Genomic DNA, 21,309 nt, shown 5'->3' with positions numbered 1-21,309 from the left:
GTCTGATACAAACTCTAGAATGAGAGAGCAACCACCACTCGAGATGCAGAAGTGTTGTACCTCGACACAGAGGGTTCACAAAATACAAAAGTAAATACTAAACCAACTCCACGGACTCGAGTGAAGATCATCGCTCGAGATACGAAAAAAAGGGTAGCAGGCAATCGGCAAGTAACTGATGGAGAAGAATGGAAATGGAAAGTGAACCCATTTCTGAACCTGTAAAGTCATTTCGATCGGCAAAGGATAAAGACACGAGGAAGTGGCAAGTTTTTATAGTTTATATCTTAATGTTACTGTTCTTGAAATATTTTATTTTTCTTTGTTTCCTTTCCTTACTGGGTTATTTTCCCTGTTGGAGCCCCTGCGCTTATAGCATCCTGCGTTTCCAACTAGGGTTGTAGCTTAGCAAATAATAATAATAATAATATTCAAATCTTTTACTTACTAATGATGCTTTCCTGGTCCAATCACACAGGGGAATCATAAGCGCTACATGACCTACAAGAACAGTTTGACATTTTTATTTCATTCCCATTTTACAAATTATTTATCTTACCTAATTTTTATATCATGGGTCATATTTTTCATAATTCCATTACCCATTTGCTCTAACCGTTCAGTTATCCTTGTTGGGTAATCAAGTTTCATCTACAAGACATTTAACGTAGTTTAAACCATTAACCCGTAAAGTAATACACTATCTCATTGTTTAATTAAACCCCTCTAGCATTAACGTAAACTGCTTTAACCCTGTTCACATTGCAATTCTTCTTTTTACAATTTTAATTTAGCAAAGGACAATTACATTCTATCACAGGCTGCCAACGCAAGAGCCCGTGTCTTAACACACACACACTCTACAAGACTATAATGTAAAAAGTAATGAGACTGGTAGTTTTGAAATCAAAATGATCATCGTAAAATTTAACTGTGTATTATTCCATAATTCCATGCATTTAAGACCGCGTGAATGATTAGGTTTGTGTGTAAAATATTAGAAGTTGGGTACATTACACAAATTCATCACATTTGAAAGGATTTGTAACGTCATTCTATGACGTCACTGAATGTCAATCTATGACGTCACTGAATGTTTACAAAGTTGTGCTGCCATCTATTGAGAAACCAAAACATTGATTCTGTGTTGTCATTGAATCATTCTCACATGAAAGATTAATACTAATTCCCCTGAAGATTAGTTTGTTAAACTGTTCTTATCAAACACTGGACTCCAGATAACAGCAAAAAGGTACAGAAACGCAATTTTGAGAGTTATGTCTATTTAAAACCATCATTGTTATGAAAATTATTTTATAGAGGCCTTATGGTAGATGGCCTTCGAGGTTTTATAGACTGGCCAGATACCAAAGACTATTATAGGCCTTAGGTGATGCCACACGCTCTTATGATAATGATGGTTTATACGATAATTTTGATGATAAGGAACAGACCAATTTCTCTGAAATGTAAAGCATCTAAATGCTTGTTATGTCTGGTTGTCATGTAAAAGGTGTAATGTCATATGACCGTAGACTCGCTAAAGTAGGTAAGGACACGGCTTGGAGGTTAGGCTATGAGGGAAAGTTGAGATTAGTTGATGTCCAGGTAAAGTTGGTAAAGTTTTACTGTAATACAGATTCTGATTTCGAACAGAAAATACATATTTTCCTGTAGTAAAGAACGTGATTTAACCGAATTTGACCTCCATTTCAACCGCAAACAAACAATAATACCAATGTCCATTTTTAATTCCCAAGGGAGGAACTGGCCGCTGACCTACAAAGGCTCCATAGTAACTTTATTTTGATGTCCAAAATCCAGCCTGGTCTGACATCGTTTACCGAGTCTACGGCCATATGACATTACACCTTTTACATAACAACCAGACATAAAAGGCATTTAGATGCTTTACATTTCAGAGAAATTTGTCTGTTCCCTATCATCAAATTATCGTATAAACCATCATTATTATAAGAGCCTGTGGCATTACCGAAGCCTTTGTATGTCAGCGGCCAGTTCCTCCCTTGGGGATTAAAAATGGACATCGGTATTATTGTTTGTTTGCGGTTGAAATGAAGGTCAAATTCGGTTAAATCACGATATTTACTACAGGAAAACATGTATTTTAGGAGACAGTTTTAGTTTCATTTTCTTATTATCTTTTTTTTTATGTCTACATTTTGTTTCTAAGGTTTGATAAATACAGTATTCTATTTACAGTTTGGGAGCTATGCTGTTTTGACAAAAGCAGTAAATGATGTATCAAAGGGACAAACACAGCTGACTGCTATTTGTGGGGGATTAGCTGGAATGTGCGGCACTCTTGTTTCAATGCCGTGTGATGTAGTCCGAACAAGGTTGGTAGCTCAAGGTACACCAAAGGTAAGAATTCTCTGCAGTTGCATTAAATTGTTTTAGTCTATATAAGATTTAGTTCTTGGTTGTGAGCTTTAGAAGAGGCTCCTTACCTCTTTACTCAATTTCAGTTGCCCGTAGTTTCTGAAAATTTAATAATTTAATTTAACCCTTTGAGTGACAATTGGACTTTCTTTATTCCACCTGCTAATATTTCTACCCCCTTTGGCATCCTTGGATGTATTTTATGTCAATTAATACCTCTAGTCTTTTATTATTTATGTGTAGGGCAGTTTTACTAAATATGTAGCTTTCTATATCATTGAAAAAGTATATTGAACTATGCAAAAAAAATAATTATTATTTTCTGCAACAAAATGGGTGAAGTTAAATGTCAAAAAAAAAAAAAGTGCCTGAGACTTGAGTGGTAATCATTTGGGGAGAGGTTTGCCACTCAGAGGGTTAACAACTTACAGTTAGTTTGCACACACATAAGATCACTTTCTGAGAAAATATAAAAGATATTGCCAAACTATGGCAAGGGTTCTTGATAAGAATCCTCAACTTGAGAAATTTTAAAGATAGGAACCTACACCTGCAATGAATTAGAAATTATTTGAATTGCAAAATATCAATCAGCTTTTTTAAAGCATTTCATTAAGTCCAAATAGCAGCAGCAATATCTACGAACTGTAAACAAACATCTGGAAGTTATGGGGTGGATGCCCCATCTAATTATATTGGACCTGAGATCCTATCAATTTAAGGATGCATCTTGTTTTTGTTGAGTGGTCTTGCAGTGCCTCGATTACCATTTCATTAAGATATGATTATGTAGTGCAATGTTAATTGGTTATAAAGAGCTTCAAAGGTTTTTTTTTTTATTGAGTACTAGCCAGTATGTAACATAAAAGAAAACAAAATTCTCTTAAGGCAAATGCTCAATGTATAAAATGAAAGCAATTGTGGTATGTCTTTGATTTGTCTGTTAAATGGCTTCTTTTATGAAAATTCTTGTTTTTGTTAGTGTAAGGAGCTTTGTATTCATTTGATTGTGGAGTAAGCTTCCTAATTTCATAGTTGAATGGGTGGAACTTCAGTAGTCCAAAATTGTTGCAATTTTTTTTTTTCATGTTGCATATTTTGATTTTGTTATTAATTTTAGAATATTTAATATTTTTTATAAATGTAATATATAGTGTATTTCCTTTTGTCACTTGGTTATTTTCCTTGTTGGAGCCCTTGGGCTTACAGCATTTTGCTTTTTCCAACTAGGGTCATAGCTTGGCCAGCTCCACATTATATTAATTGATTTTCAGCACCAGTTGACTATATTTTGAAAGTGTTTCGTTGTTGCTAAAAGATGCCTCTGCTCTAATGTCTTTTCCAATTTTACATCTGTAATTCAAGTATGGGTTTCTAATTATGTTTCTTTTTTAATTACTGCAAGACTCCAACTTTAAGTACCCCATCATATCTAAGCGTATCAAAGCTGTCACTTTAAAAGTCTTAATTTTGGTTTAACTTTCATACCTTATTGAGTGGTTGAGATGATGGAAGTTTGTCCCTGTTGTGAGGCGACATCTTTTTCCAATAAAAATTTTCCATAATAATTACGCACACTCCAATCTGACCAAAACTTATGACAAAAAGTAAAGAAATTTGCAACCTATAAATTCTCTCTCTCTCTCTCTCTCTCTCTCTCTCTCTCTCTCTCTCTCTCTCTCTCTCTCTCTCTCTCTCTCTCTCTCTCTCTCTCTTTTTTTTTTAAAGATGATTTTAAGGTCAAGAGATTGATAGCTTTCTCACAATGAACTATGGTTCTCACTTTACCATGATCCTCTACATGTTTGAGTTTGATACTGTAGCATTGTTCTTAAAAGGACAGTTCGTAGACTATAATTTCCTCTATAAAATTTAAAGAGCTCTGCTGGCTGAATCTGATTTACCACATTACCTTTACTTGGGGAGATGTATGAATATTAGTTAACAAGCTTGATTTGACTGCACTGACTAACTTGGGGAATGGATTCTCTACCCAACCATCAATCCCATAGATCATATTACTATCAATCTCTTTTTACAAAAGAATAGAGATTGGGGCATTCGAAAATCGCAAGTGTGGGTGTATACGAGAGGTATGGTTGTGATAAAATTGTATTAGCTATGGGTTTTAAGAAATTATGATAAGTGCCTACTAATTAGCCTCTTTGATTGGTAGACATCTAATCATTGCAGGTTACAGTATTACTTAAAATCCTGGTTGTTTCTTGATGTTAGAGTCCATTGGTTTGAATAATTTTTTACAGTTACTCTTGATGGTAGAGTATATGATTATGGCCATTTTGTATTTGTTTTCTGAGATTATTTAATCATTAGATAATTATGAAAATATTTACAGTATGCAAGATCACAAAGGAACATGCAGGTTACATTTTTGTAAAATTTCCTAACATGTACTGTACTGTACTTCTGCACCACTTTATTTGTATTGTACTCCTAAACCCTTTATAGAAATGATGGCTAAGCTATTAAAGATTTCTAGACCTTGTCAGATTACTCACTGTTGTTCACATCTAGATCATAAGAAGTCAAAGCTAATTTATTAGTTCAGGATAAGTCATTAATTGATTTAATTTTCTCTTTAGCTTTATAGTGGCGTCATGGATGCATGGATCAAGATAGTACGTCACGAAGGTCCGCTCAGTCTGTGGAAGGGACTTTTGCCTACTTTAGCCATGAGCGCACCCCAGACTGCTCTCATCTTCTATTTTTATAGTGGACTTCTGGGTCTGATAGTCAAGTTAATTGGAGATAGTGATAGTAAGTTTTCAGGTTTGCTGATTTTACTCTTGCAAAAAAGTAAATTTTTCATTGAAAGATTTTAATACTAAAGTAAAATTTCAGTATCAGAAAAAACTAGTGCTGTAGTAATCAGTCCTGTTCTTAACTCATTTATAAACTCCTATCTGTCAACATAGGCTGTGATCATCCTGGATGGGGTAAAAAATTAAATAAAATCTTGAATAGCTGTGTACTATTGAATGTTGAAGTGTGGTTGAACCAACTTTGTATTCTGAAAATTACTTGCTAGTTTATAGATCGCTAGTTATTGCTCAGCATTTTTACAAAACTTACAAATGTGTACTAATGCTTGCAACTTATTTTATTTCCTTTTACCTACACCATTGTTGGTTTCAGAATTTATTAAGTATTTGGGGGCACTTTTTATGCCTTTGCTGGTCTTGGTAAAAGAAATTATTAGATTTCATAAGCATTATGTTTAAAGTTTGGCAAGTAATTATTATTATTTTTTGTGTATTTTACTCTAGAAAACATGCAAAGGACCAATTTTCTGGAATAAGTTACAGTACAGTATTTCTACTGTTTAACAGTATATCTTTGTTTTTGGTTTGTTGTGGTTCCACCTAAAGTTGTAGGGAGATGGGGTTCTTGTTTGTAAATTGAGATCTTTTGCAGATTGACTATTTCAGGAATGTTTGTTCCCAATTCACAATATTGTATTCATTATTTCTCTGATCCTCCTGCGAGCCAGGCAGCTCCACCAATGTTTCAACATAGATTCTACTAGTGAGAAGGACCCTATGAGTTTTTTGTTGTTTAAAACCTGTGGAAGTAGTTTATTCCATTTATCTTGCAAGGTGGTACTGTCATTTGGTTTCTTTTCCCTATCACTCCAGGAATTTAAGGAGAAATTTTCTTCCTTTTGGCCTGGGAGTTTTTTTTTTTTTTTTCTCCATGCAGTATCACCTCAGATGATGTCCCAGCTGATTGTAAAATGGCACGATTCTTAACTCTCGGCTCTTGGTGCAGTTTAATTGTTCTGACTTACGAGAGAAGTTACATACATGACATTTCCACTGAATGGGACTAGTTTTCTTCATGACAAAGTTTTGCCTCTATTTCTCTTCCATTTCTCATTTGTTTTAGCAGATATCTGGACAGGAACCCTGTTAAAAATAGATTAGAAAGGTACCCATAAAATGCGAATCAGTCATTTGCTGAAATTTGCTCCAATTTTCTTTGTTGTGAATTTTTTATGATTAATCATGCTCAGACCTCCTTTGCTTCCTCTAGTCATTCATCTTGCCTTAGAAAGAACATCAGCAGCTTAATGCACCTTCTGCCTAAGCAGTTGTTTGGGCTATTTTAAATTAACTTTATCAATACAAACCCATTGTGTTTACATGTCCATGCCTCCTAACCTTCTAGTTCTGCCAGTGAGGGATAATTTTACTCAAAGAATAATTAGGTTGAATACCAGAGATGGATAGTAACCTATGTGTATTTGCCAACCTGCTTTTTCATCTTCTAATGGATGACATGATTGGGATGGTGTATGTTTAGAGTATACAAGATTAAATTTGTAGTCTAAAAATATAATTTTGTTTTTTAAAGTGTCATTGTTTTACAGGTGCCGAGTCTCCATGGCTAAGTGCAGCTGCTATAAGTGGATCAGCAGCTGGTGCTGCTGCTAAAGTCTGTGTGTACCCACTAGATGTACTAAAGAAGAGGATGCAAATTATAGGTTTTGAGAAAGCCAGAAGTCAGTTCGGAAAGGTAAAATTTTACCTTGTATAGTAAAATGATTTTGTACTTCAGTAATTTTCTTGGTTTACTCCTTTGAACCAAATTTATTTCAGATCATTTTCCTTTTCCTAATGTAACTAGTTGGCTTGATGTGGAGATTTCTATTTGATGTAATTAAAAAAAAAAAAAAAAAAAAAAAAAAGACCAGAAGCACTTTGTGAGCTATTGATGAATATCAATTATCACTTCAAGGTTAAGCTTGAAGGCATTACCTTTAGTTGGCTCAATTTTGCAGCCTGAAGATATCAAACACTTCTTTTAGCCAATGAAAATAATACACAAATTCATTAATTGCTTCATCTTTACAATGCTTGATAAAGCTCTGGAATTTGTCTCAAATAGCTGGTCATTAGTAATTAAGTGTCCATGAAGCAAGAGAGTACTGTCTAAATCTTGACTATTTTTATATAAAAGTCTTAATTTTTTTACAATTTAACGTTTTAAAAGTATTTTGTCTTTGTCAAGTACTGTAAGAATTTTTAATGTATACGTAGGCTCGCCACCAAGTGTTAGTCGGATCAGCTAACTAAAATCGGTGGCAAATTGGCATTTGGTAGTTATTGATCTGGGTGCCAAAGTTAATCATGTTGGACGGGGAAACTTTTCAACATAAGAACCCGCTCTTGGAACACAGCTGGTTCTTATATAGGGGACTTAAAGTTCTATATCTTTTTGCTTTATTTAAAGTACTGGTTTTCATATATGAAGGCTCTATATTTTGTTTCTGCACATATTATAGTCGTGCAATTTTTTTGATGTTTTCAGTATGAATATAATTTACAATCATATTTAAAATGGTTTTTCCATAATTGTAAGTAAAAGAGCCTGTTTGAATGAAACCAGGTTAATATTGGGAAGACTTTTTAAATTAAATTTCATATTTAGATACAAAAGCCTTTAATTAAAGTACATTACTTTGGTCTTGAAGCCAAAAAAACCAACATTAACTGGATTTTTTAATCTTGCAGGTTGTGGTGTATGAGAATGCTTGGAAGTGTATTTTAAGTATCACAAGAGAAGAAGGACTGAAAGCTTGGTTCAAAGGGCTGTGGCCCAGCGTGCTCAAAGGCGCAGCCTCGTCAGGGGTGATATTTGTATCGTATGAGGCTGTGTGTAATGGATTTGCTCACATTCATAAAGGTAAGAGTTATTTTTCTTATTACTAAAATATGGTTTTGGTTTTCCAATCATTTTCCATGGAGGCTGTCTTTGACTCTCATTATTGTGTTGTAATGTTGGGATCATTGATGAAATCATTTTAACAAGTTATGATACTGTTGTGGTCAAAAGCCTAGAGAAGAGGTAACATGCATTTAAAGGTCAAAGGTGTCTGGCTTCAGTTCCATCAGAATAAATGCTCACCAGAACGTCAGCCGGGCAAACCCAACCCTCCACTGTGGTGCCCTACCATAGCATTGGCCTCTTCAGTATAACAGCTTAAACTCACGGTCCCGGGCAGGGATCGATCTGCTGCCATGTGAATGCTAGGCAAACACGTTACCACTGTACTAGTCACTGTACTAAACTTAATGACTGCCAAAAGTAGTCAGATGTTTGAAACTGAATAGTTTTTTGGGATACTTTTACCTGCCAGGATTGGCTAAAACTTTGTAGCCTTAACTGGGTACAAGAGATGAGCTTCACTATGTTGCTAATATCACATTTGAATATACAAAATACCCCTCTTGAATACTTGTACTGTGGAAGAATTATACCCTGTCACGGTAAAGGAACAGAAAACTTCTAAAGTCAATTTATTGTAGTTTACTCAACTTGAGACCACTTATTTAATTTTGTAGTGTAATGTTTTTCCAACTAGGGTTTTAGCTTAGCTAGTGATAATAATAATAATAATAATAATAATAAAAGTGATAATACTCGGTCTACTTCAGATGCATGAAATGTGGAGGTTGAGATTATAATACACTTGATTAAAGTTGCAATCAAGAACACATTCTTATAGCATAGTTCCAAATGATTTTATCCCATATGTGGTAAAATGAACAGAAACTTCCAAAGCTCAACTAGAAGTTAGCTTAACCATCAGGATATTAAAAAGGCATATACAGTACAGTACAGTGCTAAGGATCTTTGCAACCATGAATGCAGGGGGCACCCATACTATCTTGTATACTGTTGTCTAAAGGTAATTGGCAGTTTATCTTGCCTGCCTGAAGATGTAAAGCAGCCATTTCTCAGGTATGGCACAATCCTGTTGACTAAGGGAATCTGTCGCCTAAATTTGACATACCTAAGGATTAATGTCACAATCTTAACCATTGGCCATTTCTTTGAAGTTCATAGTTCTTTTGAATACTATCTGTATAGCCAAGTATATTGCTGTGGTTGGGTGCCCAAAGTAATACTAGCTGATGTGATGAATAAATAGCTTAGAATTAAGGAAGAGCCAAAAACATTCCATCATTTGTTGTTTAATGCATCTAGAACCAGCAAAAGGGCTAGAATGAGATACAGAAAGGATTTTAAAAATTACGTTTCACAGATCTTGCTATCAATCAGTTTTTGACTTCTAAGTAATGATAATGGAGCATAGATTGTTTCAGACAATGACCTTTCATTGTCATTCAGCAGCTGTTGTAGGACGAGGCATCACTGCCCAAAATTATTTTGTGGAACCAGCTCCCACAGAAGGTTGAGGTGGTATGAGAGTTTTGCCTATAGATTTTTCAGGTAAGTGTGGTTGACAATGTTACTGTGTACAAGTACTGTAATGGGATTCACTAGACTGGTATTGTTGAATCACATCTTGAGTGGTGATGAAAGGCTATGGTTTGATACTTGAATTTTTATAGGTTACCAGGTTTGAATTTCGCAGGGCTGACGGAAAGACTGGGGTAATTGTCCAAATTGAGAAAATCACCTTTGGAGATAAGTTTTGGATGTTAATGCAACTGGTTTTTATTGTTCCTTTAAAAACTGATCCCTTCATTTGTGAACAAACATCCAAAGGGTGAATGCTTGGGTAAACATTAGAGGTAAAAACCCCCACTGACCATGATACCTTTATTGATAGAACCTTAGTCTGGAGATCTGTCAATCACCATTGTTAGAATTTCAGATTTCATAAGGTTAGCCAATATGAGTAACAGGAATTTTTGTTTAAGGTGTATGGGAAGTGAAATATGTTATCCCTGGGACTTAAAGGCAATTCATTTTCTGTCTGTGGCCACAACAGGGCTTTGGACATTTGTTTTGTATTCAGGTCTCTTGCATGTCTTTCCCACTTGAAAGCACCTGTGCAATCCAAAGTTCCACACTTATTCACCCAGAGGGAATTAAGCAAGGCTTCTGAGAAAGAACTTTATTAGATAATGCTTATACAATTCCTGTTTTATGCCTACTCATGACACTTTTTCTTTACCAGACAGTTGGTTAAATCCCTTGGTAGATATGCTGGACAAATGGTGATACACTTTACAATACTTGGAAGACTTAAATGATGTCTGTAGTCAAGGTCATAGGTTAGGCTTTTCTCAAATATTGTGACTTCATTCCAATAAAGGATTTCCTTAAAGCTCCTTTAAAGGGCTTGCTAATGGGGTGTGTATGTATTCCAATGTGGCCTCTCAAGTCTCTTCACATTATGGTTTTTAGGGATGTCTTTTGCTCACTTAGTATCACAATCCAGTTGATATGTTTAGGAAACTGTTACTATCCCATGGAATATTTTTAGTCCTAATGACTAATTATGAATCAAGGTCATGATTTTGATTCACTCTACCATTAAGAATCCTCCATCACTGCATCACTTTAGTGGTGAAAGTATTTGTTACTTTTTACTGTGAGCACATCACCTGAGATTTCAGTAGCATAGTATCCTTCTGACTAGTTAGATATGCATCAGGTGTTTGTAGGCATTTCAGTGGATGAACCTTTAGTAGGGAGTGTATGCACAACATCAGGGTCCTAGTTTCCATGCACATGTATTATTAGTTAATATTAAATTTATTGCTGGGTGTTTATTCACAGTACCCTTCAAGAAGAAATTGGACAGTTGCTTCCTTCTGTCTCCAAATCCATGGCCTTTGCAAAAGGTGATTTCAAGAGCTTTACCTCCTATGACATTAAAAATTTTGTTGGTTTGTTTGCTATGAAACTTTCTTTGTTAGTATATTATTTAAAACATATCAATCAAAGGTATATAGTTTGTTTCCTTTGTAAAAAAAAAAAAAAAACTTTTTCACAAAGCTGTAGCATACTTTTCAAGATATATATTTTATATACACTTAGAATTTTTAAATACTGTTATTTTTTACTCCAGATGATGTTAATGATAATAACAACCCCTGATGACTGTAGATCTCCGAATCCCTAACCGAACTGAACGCTGTAAGTGTTTAAACTTTCATTGTAGATAAGTGTAAATACAATACTGCAAAGTTAATTGTTCAAAAAAAATATTCAAAATAGAAACTTTAGTGTAAGCTAAATTATTTTTATTTTTTGAGATTGCAATGCCGAAAATAATTGTATAATTAAAAATTAACTTGTATGGTGAATTGCAGAAGCTGAAAACTAATTTGTCCTGCATGTGATGAGGTAGCATCAAGTAGGAATCCATATGAAACTCAGGTGAGATTAATAAAATTGATTTTATTATACTGTAATTGTTTTTTAAAAATCTTACAGTTAACAAAGCCTTGGTCTGTTTTGGGAGTAACCTTTTGTTTTTGGTACATATTGTCCTCAGTATTTATTTATAATTTAGTTTGAAGTATATATTTCAGGTGAGGAAATGTATAGTAACATATAAAGAAATGGTCATTAAATTCACACTATATTTAATTAAGAACTGAGTTGTTCAAAGTTGAGAGATTCTGTACATTTTTAATATATTAATGTATATATGTAGATATGCTGTTTCTACAATAAATGTAACATTTTGAATTATAGAATTACTACCTTCAAGTCTTAGTATTTTTACAGGGTTAAAAAAATGGTAATTTGTTAATAATAATTACTCTTTTTGTGTATATTTTTATTTTCTCACATTATACAGAAACAGATAAAAAGTTTTAAGAAATAATACCATAAAGTACAAATGTCTCATATTTACAAATGCCTTAACTCCTGTTGAGGGTGTTTTAACAAGAGCTGAATAGCTACTTATTAATAGCCAGCCACCGCTTACTAGCCAAGTTGTGGTTCATGTGGACTGAGATATCCCTCTAAAGTGTCTTTCTTTTCTAAATTGTTTTATATTAATATGAGGAAGGCGAGGACAGCATTGCAAGAGGATTTTCTAATTTTACTCTACCATGTAAAAGTTATTTTTAACTTTATAAGATCTCCAATTTTATCCAATTGAACTTAAATAGGCACTGGTAAATTATATTATGTGCATATACTTTGATTTTACTTGCTTTAGATTTGTGATGCTGATCATGGAGTGTGGACTTCAAATTCTGAAAAATCTCCAGCAATGGTAGTATATTCTGAGCAAAATCTCCAAGAATGGTAAAGACCGGAAAGGCTCATATTACTTCAAGAACACTGAACATTAGTAAGAACAAGTATTGTACTCTTTGAAATTCATCTGTGCTTCAAAGTTTCTTCACAAAAACAAAATTATCTTCATGGGAAAATCTCAAATTTCTAAAATATGTATTTTCTTAATGAAAGTATACAAACTTCAGTCCTTTTACAGGGTATGATTTTAACGGCCTATTAAACTTTTAACGAGGTGGTGGTTGTTACTGGCGGGAGGAGGGTAAGCCCTGCCCACAACTGTTAGCAGAGCACTCTGTGCTATAGCGTCCTCACAATACAGAGGCAAGTGATCATGATTCCCACTAGTTGCTTCTTGTAAAGAAGAGATGGAGAAGGACTAGAAATGAGGTTGTGAAAGACTGTTCTGGGTTTCAGTCACAAACTCTGGAATAAAGGTGAAAGCAACTTCCCCTCCCTCCACCAGAATGACTTGTGCCATAGGAAAAGCCATGTCGCTTGCCTACTTGCTTCGCCGTGGGTAATGCTGGGGCGCGAGCGATTGGTGGGTGGTGGGCGGCTTTGTCGCCGCTTCGGCACGTCACGGGGTAGGCGTGTATGTCCTACGGCATTCATGTCAGCTTCGGTTGACGTTGAATAGGCATCCTCGTCGTCAGGGGTGGAGGAGTTGATGGAGGTCTTGAAGTGGCTGTCCATAAGGGCGTCGGCTTTGGTCATCAAGTCCTTTATGGGTAAACTATCGACATCGGGTATGGCAGCGCGTACAGGTTCAGGTAAACGGCGTATCCAAAGGGCACGGAGTAGGTTCACCTCACGAGGAGAGCCGTCTGCGGCAGGTTGAAGGTGAGCGATACTGGTCATTTCCCTGAGGGCAAGCGAAGCCCTTTGGTCCCCCACCGGTTGTTGCGAGAGCTGAAAAAGCTTTGCTATACGGGCGGCTGGCGACGGTGAGTACTGCTGCAGAAGGTATGTTTTGAGGGCGTCATACGCTATTGGGGTGTCTCCTTGTTCACAAAGCCAGTCGGATATTTCTGGGAAGGTGTCCTCGGGTATCGCCGCGAGAACATAATCCGCTTTGGTGGTTGAGCGAGTCACGCCCCTGATACGAAAGTGGACTTCAGCGCGTTGAAACCAAGCAAACGCTTCTCTGCTGGCGAACAGTGAAAGTTTCAATGGGGCGGCCGCGGCGCCAACTGCTGTAGTAGAGTCCGTCTCCGTCATAGTACCAACGATGGAGGGGCGAGGGAGGTGGGGGTAGAAGGCAGTGGGAGCGAGTCGACTTCCGGGGTCACCAATGTGACGGCGCCGAGTAAGGCTGTGAACTCAAAGGCAGGTTGGAAACGACTGAGTTATATTATTGTAGAACATTTTCCTTATATACAAAACCTCAAGGCAACAGGACATAACAAGTTCACATGACAGACAATATTACAGAGGAAAAACCAGACATGAATTTTCATGTTCGTTTTAGTGCGAGGGAAGAGCGAAGATACAAGCATAATATATACAAAAGGAATTATGTACAATTGTGTGAAATACGGTTGGTACAATAGAAAAAGTTGTATAAGATCTATTGATCTCAATAGACCCTGTTGTATAGACGGAGCAAGAATTGTATTAGAAGGAAAGGGATTAAATATGCGGCCCCGAGACTATATAACAAGCTCCCATGAAACATTCGAGTGATTGAAGAGGAAACTGAAGACTTTCTTATTTCATGAGTCTTTTGACAGTGACGATTTAACAGTAAATTAACAATACGAGACATGAAAATTTAGATACTCTGAACGAATAAGGTAAAACGACAGTGGAGGTCCTTTAGAGAGAGTTGGGTTCCCCTGCTGTATGGGACCGGAAAAGCAGCCAATAAAGTAAAGTGAAGTAATATCAAAGAGGAACAGGCGTAAGAGGTGAACGACAACGTATGTGTGTGTGTGTGTGTGTGTGTGTGTGATGAAGAGTTTGACGTGCTTACCATGAACCTACTGTGTACGTGATGAGATTTATGGTGTGGCCATTTTACTGGAAGGAATTTCCTCCGGGATTCAGCAGTTGATAGATGACTGAATTATTGGCAGTTGTGTATAACTTGTTTTTTTATGAAACCAGACCCATGTTAGGAGCAAGCTGTGTGTACGTATGTTTGTGTGCGTGTTAGTAAGGGCGCCCGTCTGAAACACTTGTAATCATTTGTAGCAGCTGTAGTAAATATTCAGATTCCAGGACTTACCGAAAATGTCAACTGTCTCTTAAATCAGAACTTCAAAAGTTCAACGTTGCAGGAAATGTTTTTATGTTGAACAGACTGACATAAGTCTTTTCATAGTTCATATAAGAAATTTCTGTTTTAATGATGTTAATGTTTATTAAAAGATTTTATTCTAATTGTTCATTATTGCTCAGCTCGTTTATTTATTTCCTTATTTTCTTTCCTCCGGGGGCCTATTTTCCCTGTTAGAGCCCTTGGGCTTATAGCATCTTGTTTTTCCAACTAGGGTTGTAGCTTAGGTAATAATAATAATAATAATGATAATAATAATAATAATAATAACATTAATAATAACAATAATAATAATGATAGTAATAACATTTGAAATTTTATTTATATATATATATATATATATATATATATATATTTATATATATACGTGTATATATACATACATATATATATATATATATATATATATATATATATATATATATATATATATATGTATGTATATAATACTCTTTATATTTTATATCTATACCTTTGAACGGAGATATATTGGGAAACTAATCTTATGACTTAAGGTAACCAACGCCGAAGATCGGTGGGAAATCAAAGCGATGAATCAGTGGAGACTGAGATGATAGAGGAAAACCAATGATTTCTTACATTATAGAAACGCAAATAGAATATCATATTAAGTTTATACATATACGATATATATATATATATATATATATATATATATATATACAGTATATATATATATATATATATATATATATATATATATATATACAGTATATATATATATATATATATATATATATTGTATATATACATACATATATATATATATTTATATATATATATATTATGTATATATATATATATATATATATTGTATGTATATATATGCATATATATATGTATATATATACATATATATATCTATATATATATACATATATATATATATGTATATACTGAATTTATTTATATATATATATATATATATATATATATATATATATATATATACTGAATTGATATATATATATAAATATATATATGTATATATACTGAATATATATATATATATATATATATATATATATATATATATATATATATATATATATATATATACTGAATATACAGTATATATATATATATATATATATATATACAGTATATATATATATATATGTATTATATATGCAGTGTTTATATATATATGTATATATATATGTATATATACTGAATATATATATATATATATATATATATATATATATATATATAGATATATGTATGTATATATATATTATATGCAGTATATATATATATATATATATATATATATATATATATATATATATATATATAATCGCATATAGAAATTAACCAGAGTTTCATTCAAGTTGCCGATGCACAATAATTTATATAAATATATATGTTTTTTAGCTCTGTGGTGCTTGATTGTAAAGTTTACGAAATTAATAACTCTATCGGGTTATGCCAAAATTATATTCTCTGTTTTAGGCACTGTAACTTTATCTTCAAAATCTGGCTTTTACATTTATGCGATTTGCAAATTCGTAGGTTCCCACTAAGTTTAACTTTGTTTCCTACAGAGCTTTCCCCGATTCCACACAGAGTAGTGGCTATGAATATTGTTTGTTTTCTCGCCTTCATTTGCAGTTGTTAGTTTATATTTGGCAGTATGTTTTTTTTTATCTTTTCTACATAGTGAACGAGTGTATAATGTTAGAATGTCAGTCTTATGCTACTTTCTTTACTGTCGTACGGTGATTGATATGCAAGCAAAACAACTGCTATTTGATTCAATTATTCATAACAAAACAATCTTTTTTATTCTTCTTCTTGTTTAATTATTGTTGCTGTATGACGATACTTCTGATACTTTTATCATCTCTTAATTTTCTAACCTATTGAAGTGGGAGATGTGGTAAAGAAATGAAGTATAAAAGTTAGTCTGTTGTAAGTTGGTGTCTCAAAACATTGTATCAATCCCTGGAATGGGAAGTAAAGGATAGATTGTGTACAATAACAATATGTAAGCGAGGGCATTCATGTTAGCAAACACGTGTCTCTCCATCAGAAGAGATTTTATGAATATAATCAAAATAGTTCATTACATTCTAACACTCATGCATTCAGTGGTAATTATATCTTAAATTATGTTCGATATGATGAACTTATAAAGATGGATTGAGGGAGGCACCATACTATCGAAAGAAGCCGCTAGTCTATATGAACAAGAGAGAGAGAGAGAGAGAGAGAGAGAGAGAGAGAGAGAGAGAGAGAGAGAGAGAGAGAGAGAGAGATCAGCTGACTTGGACTTGCGAGGTGCTCATTTATCGTATATTTTTAAGATATACATATATATATATATATATATATATATATATATATATATATAGAGAGAGAGAGAGAGAGAGAGAGAGAGAGAGAGAGAGATATATATATATATATATATATATATATATATATAGAGAGAGAGAGAGAGAGAGAGAGAGAATATATATATATATATATATATATATATATATATATATATATATATATATATAGAGAGAGAGAGAGAGAGAGAGAGAGAGAGAGAGAGAGAGAGAGAGAGAGAGAGAGAGAGATGTGTGTGTGTATGTGTGTTTGTGTGTGTAAATTATTATTATTATTATTATTATTATTATTATTATTATTACAAGCCAAGTTATCACCCTAGTTGGAAAAGCAAGATGCTATAAGTCCAAGGGCTCCAACAGAAAAAAATAGCCCAGTGAGGAAAGGAAATAAGGAAATAAATAAACTACAAGGAAAGTAATAAATGATTAAAATAGAATATTTTAATTAAGAACAGTAGCAATGTTAAATTAAATCTTTTAAATATAAACTATAAAACTTCAAAACAAACATCTTTCCCCACATAAAAGTGGTAAAAGATGTACCCTCAAGCAAGAGAACTCTAATCCAAGACAGTGGAAGGCCATGGTACAGAGGCTACGGCACTACATAAGGCTAGAGAACAATGGTTTGAATTTGGAGTGTCCTTCTCCTAGAAGAGCTGATTACCATAGCTGTAGAGTGTCTTCCACCTTTACCAAGAGGATCGTATCTACAAAGGACGTTGCTGAATAGCACCACGCACCTATTTTCGTTACTTGTGTGCAGATTATGTATGTGCAAGAAGGGTTTCCATTAATATTTCGTTTGTATACGTGCCTGTTTACTCCCCACCTTTTTTTAATCTTTATTTTTAATTTTTGTTGGCCGAGGAAAGGGGAGGCAAATGCCCTTGACGAGTGAAATGGAATTAACTTGGAGAGCAGATAACCAATATCGGGCATAGATTAAGGATAAATAATATTCAAATATTACTGAAGTGTAAGCATATATGTGTGTAATTACATATGTATAAAAAGGGTTGAGTGAAGTGAAATTAAGGTAGGTAATTAAGTTGATTCATAAGGGATGCTTAATGATCCGCAAGTAATGCCATTTCCAGTGAATTGAATTTCATGTACACGATTAGATAGACGCAAAGATAAATAAACTTAAGTCAAATAGAATCAAATATAGAAGGTATGATGAGATAAGAATTTTAGCAGGATTGTGTTTATTGTTGAAATTCAGAGGGACATGAAGTTCGCTTAAGTAATAAAGGGACAAATAAAAGAAAGTGGAATAAGGAGGTATTGACAATTATTAGATACAAACTTAAACAAAACTTGGTGCATAACTTGAAGTAATTTGAGCCACAGCAAGGCTGCTTCCGTGCAAACGAATGTTGAAGATTGGGTTATTAGATGCAAACTTAAACAAAAGTAGGTGCATGACTTGATTTAATTTGAGCCACAGCAAAGCTAATTCCGTTGTAAACAAATATTGATGATCGGATTATTAGATATAAACTTAAACAAAAGTAGGTGCATGACTTGATTTAATTTGAGCCACAGCAAAGCTAATTCCGTTGTAAACAAATATTGATGATCGGATTATTAGATATAAACTTAAACAAAAGTAGGTGCATGACTTGATTTAATTTGAGCCACAGCAAAGCTAATTCCGTTGTAAACAAATATTGATGATCGGATTATTAGATATAAACTTAAACAAAAGTAGGTGCATGACTTGATTTAATTTGAGCCACAGCAAAGCTAATTCCGTTGTAAACAAATATTGATGATCGGATTATTAGATATAAACTTAAACAAAAGTAGGTGCATGACTTGATTTAATTTGAGCCACAGCAAAGCTAATTCCGTTGTAAACAAATATTGATGATCGGATTATTAGATATAAACTTAAACAAAAGTAGGTGCATGACTTGATTTAATTTGAGCCACAGCAAAGCTAATTCCGTTGTAAACAAATATTGATGATCGGATTATTAGATATAAACTTAAACAAAAGTAGGTGCATGACTTGATTTAATTTGAGCCACAGCAAAGCTAATTCCGTTGTAAACAAATATTGATGATCGGATTATTAGATATAAACTTAAACAAAACTAGGTGCATGACTTGATTTAATTTGAGCCAGAGTAAGGCTGCTCCCGTTGTAAACGAATATTGATGATTGTATTATTTGATGCAAACTTGAACAAAACTAAGTGCATGACTTGATATAATTTGAGCCACAGCAAGGCTGCTTCCATTGTAAATGAATGTCGATAATTAGATTCATAAATGGAAATAGAAACTAAACTAAGTGCTAGGCCATGACAAGGCTGCTTTCATTGTAAAGGGAATCAAGAGAAGTAATATCCATTAGTTAATAAATAAGTAGCCAAGGGACGGACAAACAACATCCTTGGTGGACAAGGAGAGACCAATGGCACCCATGGCCTCGTTACAGGACAGCGAAGGACATGGTGTGCGGAAAACGTCCATGAGGGACAGACAAACAACATCCTTGGTGGACAAGGAGAGACCAATGGCACCCATGGCCTCGTTACAGGACAGCGAAGGACATGGTGTGCGGAAAACGTCCATGAGGGACAGACAAACAACATCCTTGGTGGACAAGGAGAGACCAGTGGCACCCATGGCCTCATAACAGGACGGTGAAGGAAATGCTATGTGGAAAACGTTCATGAGGGACGGACAAACAACATCCTTGGTGGACAAGGAGATTCAAATGGCACCCATGGCCTCGTTACAGGGTGGCTAAGGACATGGTGTGCGGAAGATGTCCATGAGGGACGGACAAACAAGATCCTTGGTGGACAAGAAAAGATCAATGGTACCCATGGCCTCGTAACAAGACGGCGAAGGAAATGGTATGTGGAAAACGTTCATGAGGGACGGACAAACATCATCCTTGGTGGAGAAGGAAAGACCCATGACACCCATGGTCTCGTTACAGGACGCAGAAGGAAATGGTGTGTGGAAAGCGTCCATGAGGGACTGACAAACTGTTTTTTTTTTTTTTTTTTTTTTTTTTGGGGGGGGGGGGGGGGGGGGGCAAGGAAAGAACCATGGCACCCATGGCGTCGGTATAGGATGGCAAAAGGACTTGGCATGTGGAAGACGTCCTTGAGGGATGAACAAACAACACCCTTCAGGAAAATGGAAAGACGATATGAAGTACTGTACATATGGTCTCGTCAAAAGACGATAACGGACATGATGGGCCAACAACGTTTTCGATTGACAAACAAGTAATATCCTCTAGAGAAAGTGGAACAAGGCATGACCTACATCAAAACAAGAGAAGAAGAAGGTATGAAGTTGAGTCTGATACAAACTCTAGAATGAGAGAGCAACCACCACTCGAGATGCAGAAGTGTTGTACCTCGACACAGAGGGTTCACAAAATACAAAAGTAAATACTAAACCAACTCCACGGACTCGAGTGAAGATCATCGCTCGAGATACGAAAAAAAGGGTAGCAGGCAATCGGCAAGTAACTGATGGAGAAGAATGGAAATGGAAAGTGAACCCATTTCTGAACCTGTAAAGTCATTTCGATCGGCAAAGGATAAAGACACGAGGAAGTGGCAAGTTTTTATAGTTTATATCTTAATGTTACTGTTCTTGAAATATTTTATTTTTCTTTGTTTCCTTTCCTTACTGGGTTATTTTCCCTGTTGGAGCCCCTGCGCTTATAGCATCCTGCGTTTCCAACTAGGGTTGTAGCTTAGCAAATAATAATAATAATAATATTCAAATCTTTTACTTACTAATGATGCTTTCCTGGTCCAATCACACAGGGGAATCATAAGCGCTACATGACCTACAAGAACAGTTTGACATTTTTATTTCATTCCCATTTTACAAATTATTTATCTTACCTAATTTTTATATCATGGGTCATATTTTTCATAATTCCATTACCCATTTGCTCTAACCGTTCAGTTATCCTTGTTGGGTAATCAAGTTTCATCTACAAGACATTTAACGTAGTTTAAACCATTAACCCGTAAAGTAATACACTATCTCATTGTTTAATTAAACCCCTCTAGCATTAACGTAAACTGCTTTAACCCTGTTCACATTGCAATTCTTCTTTTTACAATTTTAATTTAGCAAAGGACAATTACATTCTATCACAGGCTGCCAACGCAAGAGCCCGTGTCTTAACACACACACACTCTACAAGACTATAATGTAAAAAGTAATGAGACTGGTAGT

At 34.7% G+C, this 21,309-nt stretch overlaps 1 protein-coding gene across 1 annotated transcript; it reads left to right on the top strand.

The window, feature by feature from the left end:
* Window positions 1–1,482: 1,482 nt before the first annotated feature.
* On the top strand, window positions 1,483–11,844 carry LOC137656392 (mitochondrial thiamine pyrophosphate carrier-like). Its single transcript, XM_068390568.1, has 7 exons — window positions 1,483–1,608; window positions 2,224–2,385; window positions 5,007–5,181; window positions 6,794–6,939; window positions 7,938–8,109; window positions 11,252–11,319; window positions 11,496–11,844. Exons 1-6 carry the CDS (start codon window positions 1,483–1,485, stop codon window positions 11,278–11,280), a joined length of 810 nt encoding a protein of 269 aa, XP_068246669.1. The 3' UTR covers window positions 11,281–11,319; window positions 11,496–11,844.
* Window positions 11,845–21,309: the final 9,465 nt, after the last annotated feature.

The sequence above is a fragment of the Palaemon carinicauda genome, chromosome 17, assembly GCF_036898095.1.
Source record: "Palaemon carinicauda isolate YSFRI2023 chromosome 17, ASM3689809v2, whole genome shotgun sequence".
Classification (NCBI taxonomy): Eukaryota; Metazoa; Arthropoda; class Malacostraca; order Decapoda; family Palaemonidae; genus Palaemon; species Palaemon carinicauda.
Note: the sequence above shows the minus strand (reverse complement) of the source record. Positions and strands in the feature narration are given on the sequence as shown.